General features: G+C 45.9%; 1 protein-coding gene across 17 annotated transcripts in view; it reads left to right on the top strand.

Moving 5' to 3' along the window:
* The window catches only part of TENM4 (teneurin transmembrane protein 4), a 3,083,677-nt gene that overhangs the window by 2,830,449 nt on the left and 238,868 nt on the right, over nt 1-14,360 (top strand). For all 17 annotated transcript variants that reach the window (XM_073019796.1, XM_073019792.1, XM_073019798.1 and 14 more), the window contains one exon: nt 8,568-8,823. In XM_073019796.1, coding sequence (XP_072875897.1) covers nt 8,568-8,823 — 256 coding nt within the window. The remainder of the gene's footprint in view (nt 1-8,567; nt 8,824-14,360) is intronic.

Below are 14,360 nucleotides of genomic sequence, written 5' to 3'. Positions count from 1 at the left end.
GCCAGGCATGATCGTGTGCGGCTGTAATCCCAACTACTCGGGAGGCTGAGGCAGGAGAATTGCTTGAACCCAGGAGGCGGAGGTTGCAGTGAGCCGAGATCATGCCACTGCACTGCAGCCTGGGTGACAGAGCAAGACTGTCTCACTGGAAGTTGGGGTGAGCCCTTTCTCTGAACACCCTTGAAACTGCCTCTGGCTCTAGGCTCTTGAAGGTGGGTTCCAACCTCATTTCTCTTTGTGATCCATTGCCAAATCTCTATTCCATGTGCCCAGGTCTCTCACCATCCTGCTGCCACAAGGGGTCTATATCTTTCAGCCTGTGGGCCTTTGTTCACTCATGCCAGGCCCCTACCTAGAATGCCCTCTTGCTCCCCTTTTGTCTGCCTCTGTCCTGCTTCTACTTCAGTGCTCAGTTTGAGTCCTTGCTCTTCCTAGAAGCTTCCCTAGACCACTCTATCTGTAAGTTGTTGTAGCCTGGAGGGATGTGGCTACTGCCTGAGACTCAGAGCTGAAGGCAAGCTGCCACGGGGTGGGGGAAAAGAAGTATCTTGTTCATTGTCTGCTCTAGCAGACAGGGTAATTTCTAAAGAAAAGAAATTTCCTTCTTACATTTGGAAGCTAGGAAATCCAAAGTCCAGGGTGCCACATCTGGTGAGGGCCTACTTAGCATGTCATAACATGGCAGAAGGCATCACATGGTGAGAGGGCAAGAGTGTGTCAGACCATGTCTCTCTTCTTCTTATAAAGCCACCAGTCCCACCACTGGGGCTCCACCCTGATGGTTTTATCTCACCACAATCTCTTTCCAAAGGCCCCACCTCCAAATGCCATCAACATATGAATTTAGATATTATGTTTCCAACACATGAAATTTGGGGTACACATTCAAACCATAGCAAGAAGGTTACTCCAGCCTCTCTCTTTTCCTACCTTTCAGTGTCCTGCTATGCTCACCATTAGCCACACCTATCCAGAAGCCAGTAGGCAAGGGAGCCCAGGTATTGCAATCCTTAGGAGTCAGCCTCCTAGGACACAGAAAGACAGAGAATGGTCTGGAACTGAGGATGGGGCTGGAGGAGGCAAATGGAGAATAAAGTTTTATAGTAGCTGTTTACCCATCCTACTGCCACTGGAGTGCATATCCCCTAGGATCGCTGGTCGCAGTCATTGCATGCAGCTAACTTCCCTGGCCCCCTCCTGCCAAAGGCCACCAGTGCTTCCCAGCGATTGTGACAACTAGAAAACACCCTTCCTCATTTCCAGACACCCCTATTTAAAAACCACTGTGTCATACAATGAGGCTTTTTCATACATTGTCCCTTCATCACTGTTTCTAAAATGCAAAGCAATTTAATAATCTGAGTGTTCGCCCAAAGTTCTGTCCTGACTAAACGAATGAGGAAGCAGAAATAGCCATATTGTGACCTCAAGGTGCTATTTTTTTATTCCCCATCAGAATACTGGAAGGGGAGCCAGGGAAGCCCCACAGTCTACTGTCCTCTGTGGGCCCTTCCTTGTGTGTGAGTCCATCTGGGATTTCAGGCCAAATACTGTTTAGAAGCCTTGAGCACTGACCATGACGTAGTGAGAATGAACCAAAAGGATTTTGTCCAGAGAAGGGGTGAATAGGCAGAGAAAACACTACACAAAGTGTGAACCCTAGCCTCATGTTCAGACTGGTGGTTACATTGTGGACTTTATTGCTTTGATCCATTCTAGGTTCAGGTAACAATAATAGTGATAGTTTTCTCTGACTCTTGCACAAGACTTCACAGTTTGCAAGTGCTTTCATATACATTTGACAAGTGAAGAAACTGAAACTCAGGTTAAATAAAGCGCCCGAGATTCTACAGCTTGAAGGAGGCAGAACTGAGACTGGAAGTCAGGCTATCAGCTTCTGACTGCTAACTGTGGTGATAAAGAGCTTTCTGGCCTTCGTAAATTGGTAGTGTAGGCCAGGGTTCATTAGCTAAGCTCTCAGCATTGCTACATCACTGTCCCATGTCAGTGGTAGTCGATGGCATTTTAATGGAAGCCAAATAACTCTTTCTGTTGGCATTCTCAGGCAGCTGGAGTTTTTGTTTTATGATAATTAAATACCATCATCTTTCATATCTGACAATCTTTAGGACCCAATTAATGACTGCAGTTGCATGCTAGAGTCATCACTAGCTCTGTAGCAAGGAGACCTTCGGGCACCTGTCTGCCATTTGCAGGGCTGGATGTGGGCACTCGGCCTGGGACCCTTTCTTGGAGCCAGAGTTGGCCTTAGATCACAGGGCTATTGACACGATTGAGTTCCTTGCCTGAGCCAAAGCTCTGGAAGTTCATGCCTTTTTCTCATGAATGTGATCTCATAAAAGAACAGTGGTGGACTCCACTGGAATCTTTCCACCAGGGAGGCACCCTGCCATCAGTCTAGGGGGTGCTCATAGCCTATCCCGGCCTGGTTCATCCTCCATGTGGCCACCAGAAATCTTCCTCACATACTAATGTGACCCCCAATCCTCTGAATAAAGGCCAAGGTCTTTAGCCTGGCACCTCCAGGCAGTGACCACCTGGGCCTGCCCCAGCGTCTCTACCTCACCCGCAGCCACTGTCCTCGCACAGCCATTTCACACTAATTATAAAACTGTCCCCAGCTGGCCTTGCTTCTGAACCCTTGCACAGCTATTATCTGCTGCCTAGAATGCCTCTCAGACATAGGTCACATGTCCCTTCTCAGAAACCTTTCCTGACCCTGACAGTCAGTCTGGCAGCTGCTCTCCATGCCCGTGGTGCTCCCTGGGACTGTGGCGTTTGCTGGTAAGGATTACTGTGGTCAGCACTTGGAAAGTGCTCAGGATGTGGCAGGCATTGATATAAGCACCTTTCCTGCATTCACTCATTGAATGCACACAAAGAAGAGTGTTTAACAGTAGGGTCTATGGAGGCAGACTGCCTGAGTTCAAATTCTGGCTCCACCAATTAAAGGTTTCGAAATCTTGGGCAAATTGCTTAGCCTTTATGTGTCAGTTTCCTTATTTACAAAACTGGGGGTAATAACAGTACCTTCTTTACAGAGCTGTTATGAGGCTTAAATAATCAAAGTATTTAGAAAGTATATGGCAAGTAGTAAATACTCAGTAAATGTTAACTAATGTGTGTGATGATGATAGTGATGTATAGTTTTATCATCACCAGTTTGTGTAGTATATATCTGTTTGTATATCCATTTTCTTTACTAGACTATAAGCATCTCAAAGTCAAGGACCATATTTGTTTTATTTCTGAATCTCTATGTGTTCAACCTACAGTAGTCTATGTTCTTTCTCTTCCTTTTATTGCCATTACTATTATATATACCTTTTATAGATGAATGACTAGAGGCTCAGAGGTGAATGTGGCTAGTAGGAGACAGAGTTAAGGTCTAGGTCTGTGAGGTCCCTGAGCTCTGCTCTTGTATCTTTGCTAGCTGTCCTCCCAAACACTGGCTACTTGTCAAGGATGGGGCTTATCCTCATCTTTTAATCCATCAAGTCCCTGCATACAAGGGGTTGTTTAATATTCCTGGCTGATTAACACTGGGGCCCTCTCCTTATGGCACACCTGAACCCAGGGCAGAGAGGTATGGATGTGGGTAGCAGCCCCTGCCTGGTTTGCTCTGAGATGCTAATCGAATGCAGAAAGGGGCTTTCATCTTTGAATACATGGTGAGCCCATGTGTCTGGTTTTGTTCTGAGTGTCAGGGCTACAGCCATTCTCATCAGTTTCTGAACTACAAGTTCAGCTACAGGCACCCTCCTGAGACTAGAGCTCCTAGGAGCCAGCAGGTTGTCCAGAGTGGGATTCAGTGTAATAAAAGAGTATCATACTTCTGTTAGATATTATTCTGCTCTTGCTCTCTCGAGGTTTTTTGCTTTGGAACCCATGCTGTAAATGCTGAAGAGTGATCACCGTGGTGATGATTCAGGCCTTTGCGATGTGTTCATTCAACATGACTTTATTGTAATTGTGGAATTAATAGTTACCATTTTTCAGAATTACTATATTCCAACCATGGTGCTAAATACTCACATACATTATCTCTTTTAATTCTCGTAACAGTCCTATAAGGTAGGCGTTATTTCCATTTAGTTATAAGAAAACTAAAGCTCCAGAGAAAGTAAGTGACTTGATGAAGGTCACACAGCTTCTAAGTGGCAGAGCCAAAACTTGAACTCAGGGCTCTCTGACACCAAAGCCCAGTCTCTTTCTCTTACATACGGCTCTGCCCAGCACTGTAAAGGAGCCTCACTATGATCTTAGTTCAGGGAGGTGCAGCCAGGAAGCTTCGGTGTTCGGGATTTTTGTGCATCTAAAATGAAAACTGCCTGAGGTGTTGGAGGACACTAGTAACTGCAAATATATTTAAGAACTTGTAGGAAGCAAAGAAACTTCCTGGAAAACCAGGCTTGCAAAACTCAGGTGCACAAGTGACTTTTACTGGTAGTGGTGTGCACAAATAACAGTAAAATGACTCACATTTGGGCTTGATTCACGGATATACTTGGTAGCTATACCTGTGAGAAGAGGGTATAAATTGGAAATTGCGTCACAGCTTTGCAGGTGTACCAATGTGTACTCTCAGGTAGCTTAAGAGAAGCAACTGCCTGTGCAGGCAAAAGGCCCAACTACCTGAGTTGTTCTTTCCCCGACATTCTGTAAAGATTTACTGAGAGCCTACCATGCATCAGGCCCAGCTTTGTGCAGACACTGGGGATATGGAGAGGAATGACACATGGGTCTTTCCCTCAGGACGTAGTAGGAGTTGATGGTACACTTGGCACCCAAGCAAACCCGTGGCTTTTCATCCTCCAGAAAGTGGTGAAGTAGGAAAGTTTGCCCTTTCACAGACAAACTGACCAAGGACCAAAGGGAAGTGAGTTGTTGGTGGTCAACCAGCCAGTAAATAGAAACTAGAAGAGAGTTCTCTCTTAGGCCATATTTATCTTGTTCACTGTTTTATTCCCAATACCTAGTGTATAAGACTTGGCACAGAATAGGCATTCAATAAATTCTGAATCGGTGAACTGGTTCTGAGATTCCCTCCAAAGATGAGGTTGCATATTCGTAGGGGGATAAAAGAAGGCTCCTCTGTAGCCTCTCACCTCCGTCTTCGCTCCTGGCCACAGGAGCAAAAAAAAAAAAAAAAATAGAGTCCATTCAGACCAGAGGAAACATTTGCTCTTTGGGAAGTTTACATTTCTTTCTGGGGTTTGTAAGTGAGGTTTCCATTGCTGAGCTCCCAAATGTAGAGCTTTTCCTTTGGGAACCCGGGAAACATCAAGGTCCCCTTTCTTAAGGTTCTCAAGCTAGAAAGGGTGAGGGAAGGGAAATAAAGGGCCTAGCCAAAGCCTCTGCAACTCTGGCTCCAGGCAAGTAAGTAAAGGCCTGCATAGACCCATGGTCTAGCAGGCCCAGAGTGGTCTACTATGATTTTTTGCACACAAATATGAACCTCACTTGCTTGCACTGACAGCTTAGGCCATTCACATGGCTATTTGCTCAATAAACTTAATTGAGCACCTGCTCAATTCTAGGCTCTGTGATCAGCACAGAGAAGAGAAGATAGGGACTTTCACACCTCCCGGAGGAGGCAACATGTGGACATCAGTATGCTTGCTCTTGGGGAGGAGATGAAAATGAGAGGTCTGGGTTGCCTGCTGTCAGCATTCAAGAGGAAAAGGAGGATAGATCAAGGAAGTCTTTCTGAATGGGGAAGCAGTTGAGCTGAGGGCTCAAAAAATAGAGAGGATTTGGGCCAGAGCATTCCCTGTTCCCATAGAAAACATTCCTTGTCCTTATAGGAGAATTTCCTTTTAGAAGTTAGTTTTTAGACCTGAACCAGTGATCTTAAAATTTCATAATTGCAGGACTTTTGACAGTTCCCCTGATCATTTATGAAGCCAGAGCCAGGTGTCCCATTAGTCACAAAGCAAATGTCTGTAGGCTTGCCTGGCCCAGATATCAGATGCTACTGTCTTCACTGAGGACCTTTTTCCTGCATTTAGCCATGGACAGACAGTCCAGGAGGTGTCCAAGTTTTACGCAAAGGCACCATGGTTTGGTAGACTGAATTTGACCTTTGTATTTATGAGAACTACTGACTAGTTTTGTAAGCCTGTGTCCTCATCTGTAAAATGGGAATACAAATACTGCCCCCTAAGGGTTGTTGTGAGCATTAGAAAAGTTAAGGATGTGAAAGCACACATTGTAGATGCTTCAATACATAGCAGAAACTATATCAATTAAGTAAAATGCCATGAGGTTGACTCCTAGGGCCAGAGCAAGAGCAAGGACTGGGTAACACTTCTCTGCTGGCCTCTTGATAACCATTGGATGGTAGTGGTTCAGCCGCTGCCTCCCACTGCTCTGGTGGACTACTGCCCGCAGCCTGAAAGGCCAAGCCTGGGAAGAACATTCAGTCAGCCCAGGAGGCTGCTTCTGCTGCTGGCTTCTGTCCCAGGCTCTTTCTGTCTCCATTAAAGTGCTACCTGAGGACAGCTGGACAGAACAAATGACCCTGCACATTCTCACCTTCTTCCTGGTCCAACACTCCCTGTTCTCTGAGTGGGACACTCTGCCTGGACAGGTTGTATTCGCCTCCAGGTTCTCTCCCTTCCCAGCAAGGAACATCCCTGATAGTTTCCTTCTGGTCCAGCACTACAGCACTGCATATCTTCAGGAGGTACTATTCACATTCTGTCAGCTTCCTGGGGACCGTCCTTGTAGAAGTTGAGGTTTTGACCATTCAGATGGCCTCAGCACATCTCCTGGCCTCGGAGGAAAGATGTGGCTGGAGTGGAGGATGCATGATGGAGCTGATGGGAGAAGAGGCTGGAAGACAGCCATGGATCGGATTCCGGAGGGTTTTATATTAAGCCAGGTGTGGGCTTTATGCCGAAAGTAGCAGCTTGTAATAAGGAAGTGATCCACTTAAATGGGTTTCTGTTTCTTTCTCCCTTCCACCCTAACTCCCCTTTCCCAAATTCCTCACCAGATTTGCTTTATACCTCTTTGGCATAAAAGGTTGGTTTATTCAAAAAGCAGAGTGATGCATCTTACACTGGAAAATCCATAACACTAATGGTGCCTCATACCTGACTATGCTTGCTGGTTTCCAAAAGCCCTCTCCCTATCCCCAGAAGAGCACAGATTTTGGAATATTGCTGTTCCTTCTGATTCTTAGTTTCCTCTATAAAATACAGAATTCTCTTGAGGAACAAAGAGCAGAATACTTCAGAAATATTTATTTCCTATGGATTGCCTCATTTGATCTCACAGTAGCCCTGTGATTCCCCAAATAAACTATTTCCCCTATTTTACAGATGAGAAAACTGAGGCTTAAGAGGTTAAATGACTTGACCATGCCCATGTGATTAATAAGTGGTAGAATCTAGGTTAGAATGTAATTTCCTGGCCTTTTCACCACCCCCATAATATCATCCGCTTTGAAAGACTAGGCTTTCTGTGAGCATAGCTTAGATGGATCGTGAAGATTTACCTCCACAACTTGCCTCATTTGTGGTATCACCAGAAATTGTATTCGTTTTCTTTCTTTACCAATAACACCCACTTAGCCACAAACCCTTGGGCACTTTACTTACCTGCTCCAAGTCTACATTTTTCATCTGTAAATTGGTGATGATACCTGTTGTTCTCAGTAATTAAAGGGAATAAATAACGTATCTCAATGTTCTCATCTGTAAACTGGGGATAAAAGCAGTCCCTACTCTGTGGTGGTTGTGAGAATTAGCTGAATTTACACTTGTGGAAGGCTCAGAACGGGACTCTGGCACATTCAGTGTGCTCAGTAAACGTTGAGTGGTTTTTAACCACCGGGCCCGTCATGGCTCACTTTATTCAAAAGTCATCTTTCTCCTTATGTGGCCACCCCATCTAAAATTTTACCACTGCCCCTACATACACAGGCCACAGTGCCCTTCCTGGCTGTATGTGCTCTTAGATTTATTACCATCTCAGTAAACTATACGTTTTACTTTTAAAAACTTTGTTTCATTTACTGTGTACCATCATATATAATCAGTGGTTCTAGAATTTTAGCATACATGAGAGTCACTTGGAGGGTTTTTAAAATCAGATTCCTGGGCCCCATCAGGGTTCATGATTCAGTCAGCCTGGGGCAGGGCTTGGGAATTTTCATCTCTAACAAATTCCCAGACGATGTTGAAGCTGCTGGTCCCTGGCTACACTTTAAAAACCACGTCCTAAAAGCATGAAACAATGTGAAGTTGCTGAGATGGGTAACTAGTCTTTTGTATGCTGTCTATTGTGTTACTCCCCTACTAGAATTTAAGCTCAATGGGGACGGGAATTTTTGTCGGTTTAGTTGGTTAAGGTATCCCTAGCACCTAGAACAATAGGTGCTCAATAAACATCTGTCGTGTAGTTACTGATTGACTGCATCAATATGTATGATTTGCCGGCGCCCTCTTCTGTGGTCTTGCTCAGACCTCCGTGGCTGCTTTTCCAGCCAAGGGGCAGCACCCAGCTCGCCGCTGCTGACCGCCGTGTTTGTGCCCTAGATCACCCGGGTGGCCTGCAGAACCACGCGCGGCTCCGGACACCGCCGCCGCCGCTCTCGCACACCCACACCCCCAACCAGCATCACGCGGCCTCCATTAACTCCCTGAACCGGGGCAACTTCACGCCGAGGAGCAACCCCAGCCCGGCCCCCACGGATCACTCGCTCTCCGGAGAGCCCCCCGCCGGCGGCGCCCAGGAGCCTGCCCATGCCCAGGACAACTGGCTGCTCAACAGCAACATCCCCCTGGAGACCAGGTGCGCGGCCGGCAGGGCGGGCGAGGCTGGGAAGGGCGGGCAGCCGGGGCCCGGACCAAGGTCTTTGGCTGGCGGGGCCGTTCAGTGTCCCCAGATAATGCTGGCTGGAGGAGCTGGGGTTGGGTGCACGGTTTAGGGATGTAGTTCTCTGACTGTCAGCATGGTCTTTGGAACCCAAGAGACCCAAGGTCCAGTGCTAGCCTACTGCTTACCAAAGGTGTGACCTTGGCCAAGTTGCTAGATACCCCCCGCACCAACCCCTTGCCTCTCTTCCCTTGTCTACACAATGGCCATGAAGTTTGCGGGACAGAACTGTTAAAGGAGATGAAGAGCTAACCTGTGAACGAGGCTTGCACAGGTGTGTGACCGACAGCAGGTTCTCAGTCTGATTTGACTAGGGCCCTCATCTTTGCCTTTCCCTACATGATTCTACCACCCAATGCCTAGTGTCAGACTTGCCTGGCCTGGCGTCGGCACTCAGCTATGTCAGTCTCCCCACCTCTCCTCCTTCCCTGCTGTGCTACCACCTTTACACCCAAAGCCGTAATAACCCCTAGCATGTATACATCAACTTTGGGTTACAAGGGCTTTCCTATGTGTGACATTATGTAATCCTCATACCTCTGTGAAGTGGCTATTAGGATGATCATCCCCATTTGGGAATTTGGAAGCTGAGAATCAGAGAGGGTCCATCACTAGCTCACTTCACACAGGCGATTGAGGCACAGCTAAGACTTGAACTCAGGTTGCCTGACTCCCTGTCCAGTGCTGCTTCACCTACACCCCAGCCGCCTTCTCTCGGTCTCTGCTGGCTGGGAGCCCTCTGCCCTATTCCTTCTTCCAGCTTTGTTGGGCAGTGATTTCGTCAGCTCGGGGACATCAGTCTGCTTGCCTGTAGCTGTTCTCCTTACACACTGTTTTTCCAAAATGGAATTTGTTTATGATTATAAAAGCCATACAAGCTCACCAGAGAAAATGCAGAGAATTAAAGACAAAAATTAAGATTGACCCATAATCCTACCCCTCTGAGGTAAGCACTGTTGAGTTTGGGGGCATAGCCTCTCCCTTTCTCTAAACTGTAGATGAAGCGTCCCAGGCTGGCAAAACTGGAACCACTTTATCTTCTACCCTATTTCCTAAAGTAGTGGGAAACATAGATTTTATTTCCTCAAACTCCTGTTCTTTATCTGTGAAAAGAGCAAAGTTCATCCCAGATTTAAGGAAGTAAAATTAACCTGCATGTGGAAAGTGTGGACATGTGACTGCCTAGCACACAACTATGGTAACGGCACATCGAACTTGTAGAGGCCAGTGAGAGAAAATGAACATTGTTTGTACCATTTTACTCCTCTAGAATTATTTTTCCAAAAGCAAAATTCTTAGAGATACAGCCCAACCAGCTTCCCCGCTCCCATCTCCAGTCTCTTAATTTATATTATTTCTGTTGACATCCTTTAAAATCGTGTGTGATTTTTCCCTGCGTGCCTCCTTTGCGCTCATCAGTAACATAGTAGGATAATTGTGTGTCAGCCTGCCAAGGGTAGCTTAATCAGATCTCCATTATTTCCAATGTGCTCGTTTAAAGACCGAACATGACTGGAAGAAGCTAGCCACTAATCAATGGTTCTGATGCCCTGCATGGACCACAGTCACCACTCCCTCTGCTTGGATGTTCATCTTTCCCACTTGGGATCAAGTTAGAACTTCCTACTCTGAGTCTCCAGGTTTTTCAAGGAAAGGAAGATAGAGGATGAGCAGCAAGGCAGTTTTCCTAATGGTTAGTGTGAGTTGCAAAGGTGGTCCCAGCTCATGTCTCCTGTCTTTCTGTGCTCACCTGCCTTTATGATGCTCTATCCTCCCACACCCATTGCTCAAAACACATGCAGCTTTTTCTTTTTATTTATACTTTATTACTCAAATAAGAAATGTTCATTGCAAAACAGCTACACAATGAAATAAGAAGAAAGGAAAATCATTTATATTTGTCACTAAAAGTAACCATTGTTAACATGTAGGTATATACTCACATAACACCATTTTATATACATCTATACACATATATAACATTATTTATGATATATATTATTATATCATATATATTTAATATTCAGTATATGTATGTGCATGTACATATATTTCCCCCAGTGCCAGGCCCTTTCATGCCTTTGCACAGAGTCTTGTACAGCTCTGCCAGAGTCACTCACCTTCTCACTTTGTGGTCTATCCAATCCCACTTATTCTTGAAACCCTGGTTGAAATGTTTGAGGAAGTCTTCCTCTGTGACCCCAGAGTTCTGTGCATCCAAGGATGGCCTAAAGCCAGAAGAGGTGCTTAATACAGTGAATACACAATCAGAATTCTAGATCTTAATGCTGATTGTAACTGATTGAGGGCACAAAACTAACAAGGCACAGTTTAGGAGGGATCAGCATCAAGTCTGGCAGATAGAATCACAAGCTGACCAGCTTGGCAAGGTGGACAGAATATGGCCTTCAAAGTCAGAGGGACCTTCATACCTGCCTTGGCTTTAACCCTTACTAGCTGGGCAAGTTCCCTAACATCCCTGAACCTTGATTCCCTCATCTAAGAATTCGTGCCTCTCAAAGAGGTTGGGAGGAAGTAAACAAGATGTATAAGAAGCACACAGCAAAGTGCCTAGCATTTAAAAACCACACTATAAAAGCTATTTCCCATTTTTTCATATATATCTTCTCTCCATATCCACCCTGTGAATAAAAATGTCATTCAAAAAGCGTTTCTTGAGCTCCTACTCGCCCCAGAGGAGTTGAGGGGAAATAGTAGGTTCTACCTCTTCTCTACTTTGAAGAAGTAAGTTTGGCCTGATGTTCTGAGGGCACAAGTGATGGCCCATTCACCATAGTGAGTTTGAAGCACAGGTTCTAGGGTCAGACATACCCTATCCTCAGAAACCTCACTCTAGTGCTCACTAGCTATGGACCAAGACCTTCAATTTCATCTCTAAAATTGAGAAAATAAAAGTAACTTTCTGCTGTGATTATCTATTGCTGCACAACAAACAAATGACTTCAAAATTTAGTGGCTTTGGAAACATCCAGTTGATTATACTTCACAGTGTGAGTCAAGAGTTTAGGAAGGGCTCAGCTAGGCTATTCATCCACTCCACATCATGTTGACAGGGGTCCACTGGTGGTTTTCAACTGGCAACTGGACACATTTGAAGGATCCAAGATGACTTCACTCACGTAATTGACACCTTGTGGAGGGATGGCTGGAAATCCGGGCTTGGCAGTACCCTTCTGTCTCAGTCCATTTAGTGTTGCTATAAAGGAATGCCTGAGGGTAGGTAATTTATAAAGAAAAAGGATTTATTTGGCTCACAGTTCTGCAGACTGTACAAGAAGCATGACGCCAGCATCTGCTTCTGGTGAGAGCCTCAGGCTGCTTCCACTTATGGCAGAAAGCAAAGGGGAGCCAGTGTATGCAGAGATCACATGGCAACAGAGAGAGGGGTGGGGAGGTGCCAGGCTCTTTTAAACAACCAGCTGTGGAGGAAACTAGTAAGAATGAGAACTTGATCTCCTCCCAAGGAGGGCTTTAATTTATTCATGCGGGATCCACCCTCATGACCAAAACACCTCCCATTAGGCCCCACCTCTAACATTGGGTATCAATTTTTCTTTCTTTCTTTCTTTCTTTTTTTTCCTTTTTGAGACAGATTGCAGTGGCATGATTCTGACACACTGCAGCCTCAACCTCCTAGGCTCAAGCAGTCCTCCCACCTCAGCCTCCCAAGTAGCTGGGACTATAGGCATATGCCACTCCCATGCCCAGCTGATTTTGTTTATTTTTTGTAGAGATCAGGATGGTCTTGAACTCCTGTGCACAAGCAATCCTCCTGCCTTGGCCTCCCAAAGTGCTGGTTCTACAGGTGTGAATTACTGTGCCCAACTGGGTATCAAATTTTAACATGAGCTTTGGGGGGACAAACATCCAAACTATAGCATCCTCTCTCTCTAAGGGCCTCTCCACATAGGCTTCCTATCAGGGTAATTGTGCTTCATACTCAGTGGCTCTGAGGCACTGAGACAGGAGCTATTGATGCTTTTAAGGCTTGGCCTGAAAGTACTATGGTGTCACTTCCACCATATTCTGTTGGTCAAAGCAGTCATGAGTTGGCCAGCTTCAAGAGGAGGAGAAACAGACCCCACTTCTCAGTGGAAGAAGTGTCTAAGAATTTGTGGCCATCTTTAATCCACCACACCACCTCATAAGGCTATTGTAACAAACATATTAAGATAACGTCTGAAAATGTCTTAACATACAGAAAATGCTCAACTACTTATGTAGTTTTTTATTATTCAATAAATATTCACTGAGTGTCTACTATGTGTCTACCAGCTAAGACATTTCAGATAACAGACTCTTAGAATAAGTGCTATGACAGAGAAAAGCACAGGGAATATGCTACTTTTAATTGCCCTGAGATCCCCAGCACACAACACAGGGCTTGCCACAACATGGTAGCTGCGTAGTAATTATTCACACAGGTGGAATAAATGAATGAATACATATACTTAACTGAGACTTGAGTGGGGAGAAAGGAAGGCTTCCTGGTAGACCTGGTACAGCATGACCGAGAACAAGCAGTCTCCCAGGCAGAGGAGGGGAGGAAAGGAGGGCATGAGAGGGCACAGTCTGAGCAGAGGCCTAGCAGCCCAACAGAGCAGGGCCTAGTTGAGATAGTTGTCCTAAACAGCTTTTGCCAGGCCCCACCAGAATGGGAGCCTCTTGATACCAGAGAAATAGTCACGGGCTCTTCTCTGATTGTCAAACTCAGTCTGTATTGAGAGTCTAGAATTAATGGCTGAGTAAATACTATAACGGCTGGTAGAATGACCAAGAAGGATATAGATTTCATGCTGGCAGGAAAAAAAAAGGCTAGCAGAAGGATGAAGAAGAGAGAGGGCTTTGGTAGATGTGCTCCTTTCTCTGCACCCACCATACTTCTGGCAGTATCCAAGGTTAACTGACTCCCCCAGTGAGGAGCCTGGGCCTACCTGTGCTCCCTTTGAGCTGGGGTAAGATGTTGCGGTAAGCTTCAACAGGTGCATCTGTGATCCATTCTGGAGGCAGCCATGTGTTTAGGGTCCCCCAAACTCTGATCTACTTCTTTTGCACTCTGCAGCATCAGACTCTTAATTGATTTCACAGGGACTGTCTGATTAATAACCCGTCAGGCTCCTGTCGGGTGAGGGGAAGTCAGAGCAGAAGGCTGCCAGACCTTGGCTCCAGCTCACTCATCTCATCTCATCAGCCTGGTAGGGAAGCCTGGGGCCCATTTTGTGGTCACACTGAATTTGGGGAACAACCCTGCCCACCTTCAGGGATGGGGCCACCCTGGTGGTCCCCAGACCAGCCCTAGTGTGGTTCCCAGAATGGCACACACAGTGCTTTCTGGCAGGCCAGATCAGCCCCAGAGCATTGCAGAGAATTGGGATATAAAGTCTTCCTTGTCATTCAGTGATTCAGTCACATACCTGCAGAAGACACAACCA

This window comes from Chlorocebus sabaeus, chromosome 1 (genome assembly GCF_047675955.1).
Source record: "Chlorocebus sabaeus isolate Y175 chromosome 1, mChlSab1.0.hap1, whole genome shotgun sequence".
In the NCBI taxonomy this organism is placed as follows: Eukaryota; Metazoa; Chordata; class Mammalia; order Primates; family Cercopithecidae; genus Chlorocebus; species Chlorocebus sabaeus.
This window is presented reverse-complemented; position numbering and strand designations above follow the sequence as displayed.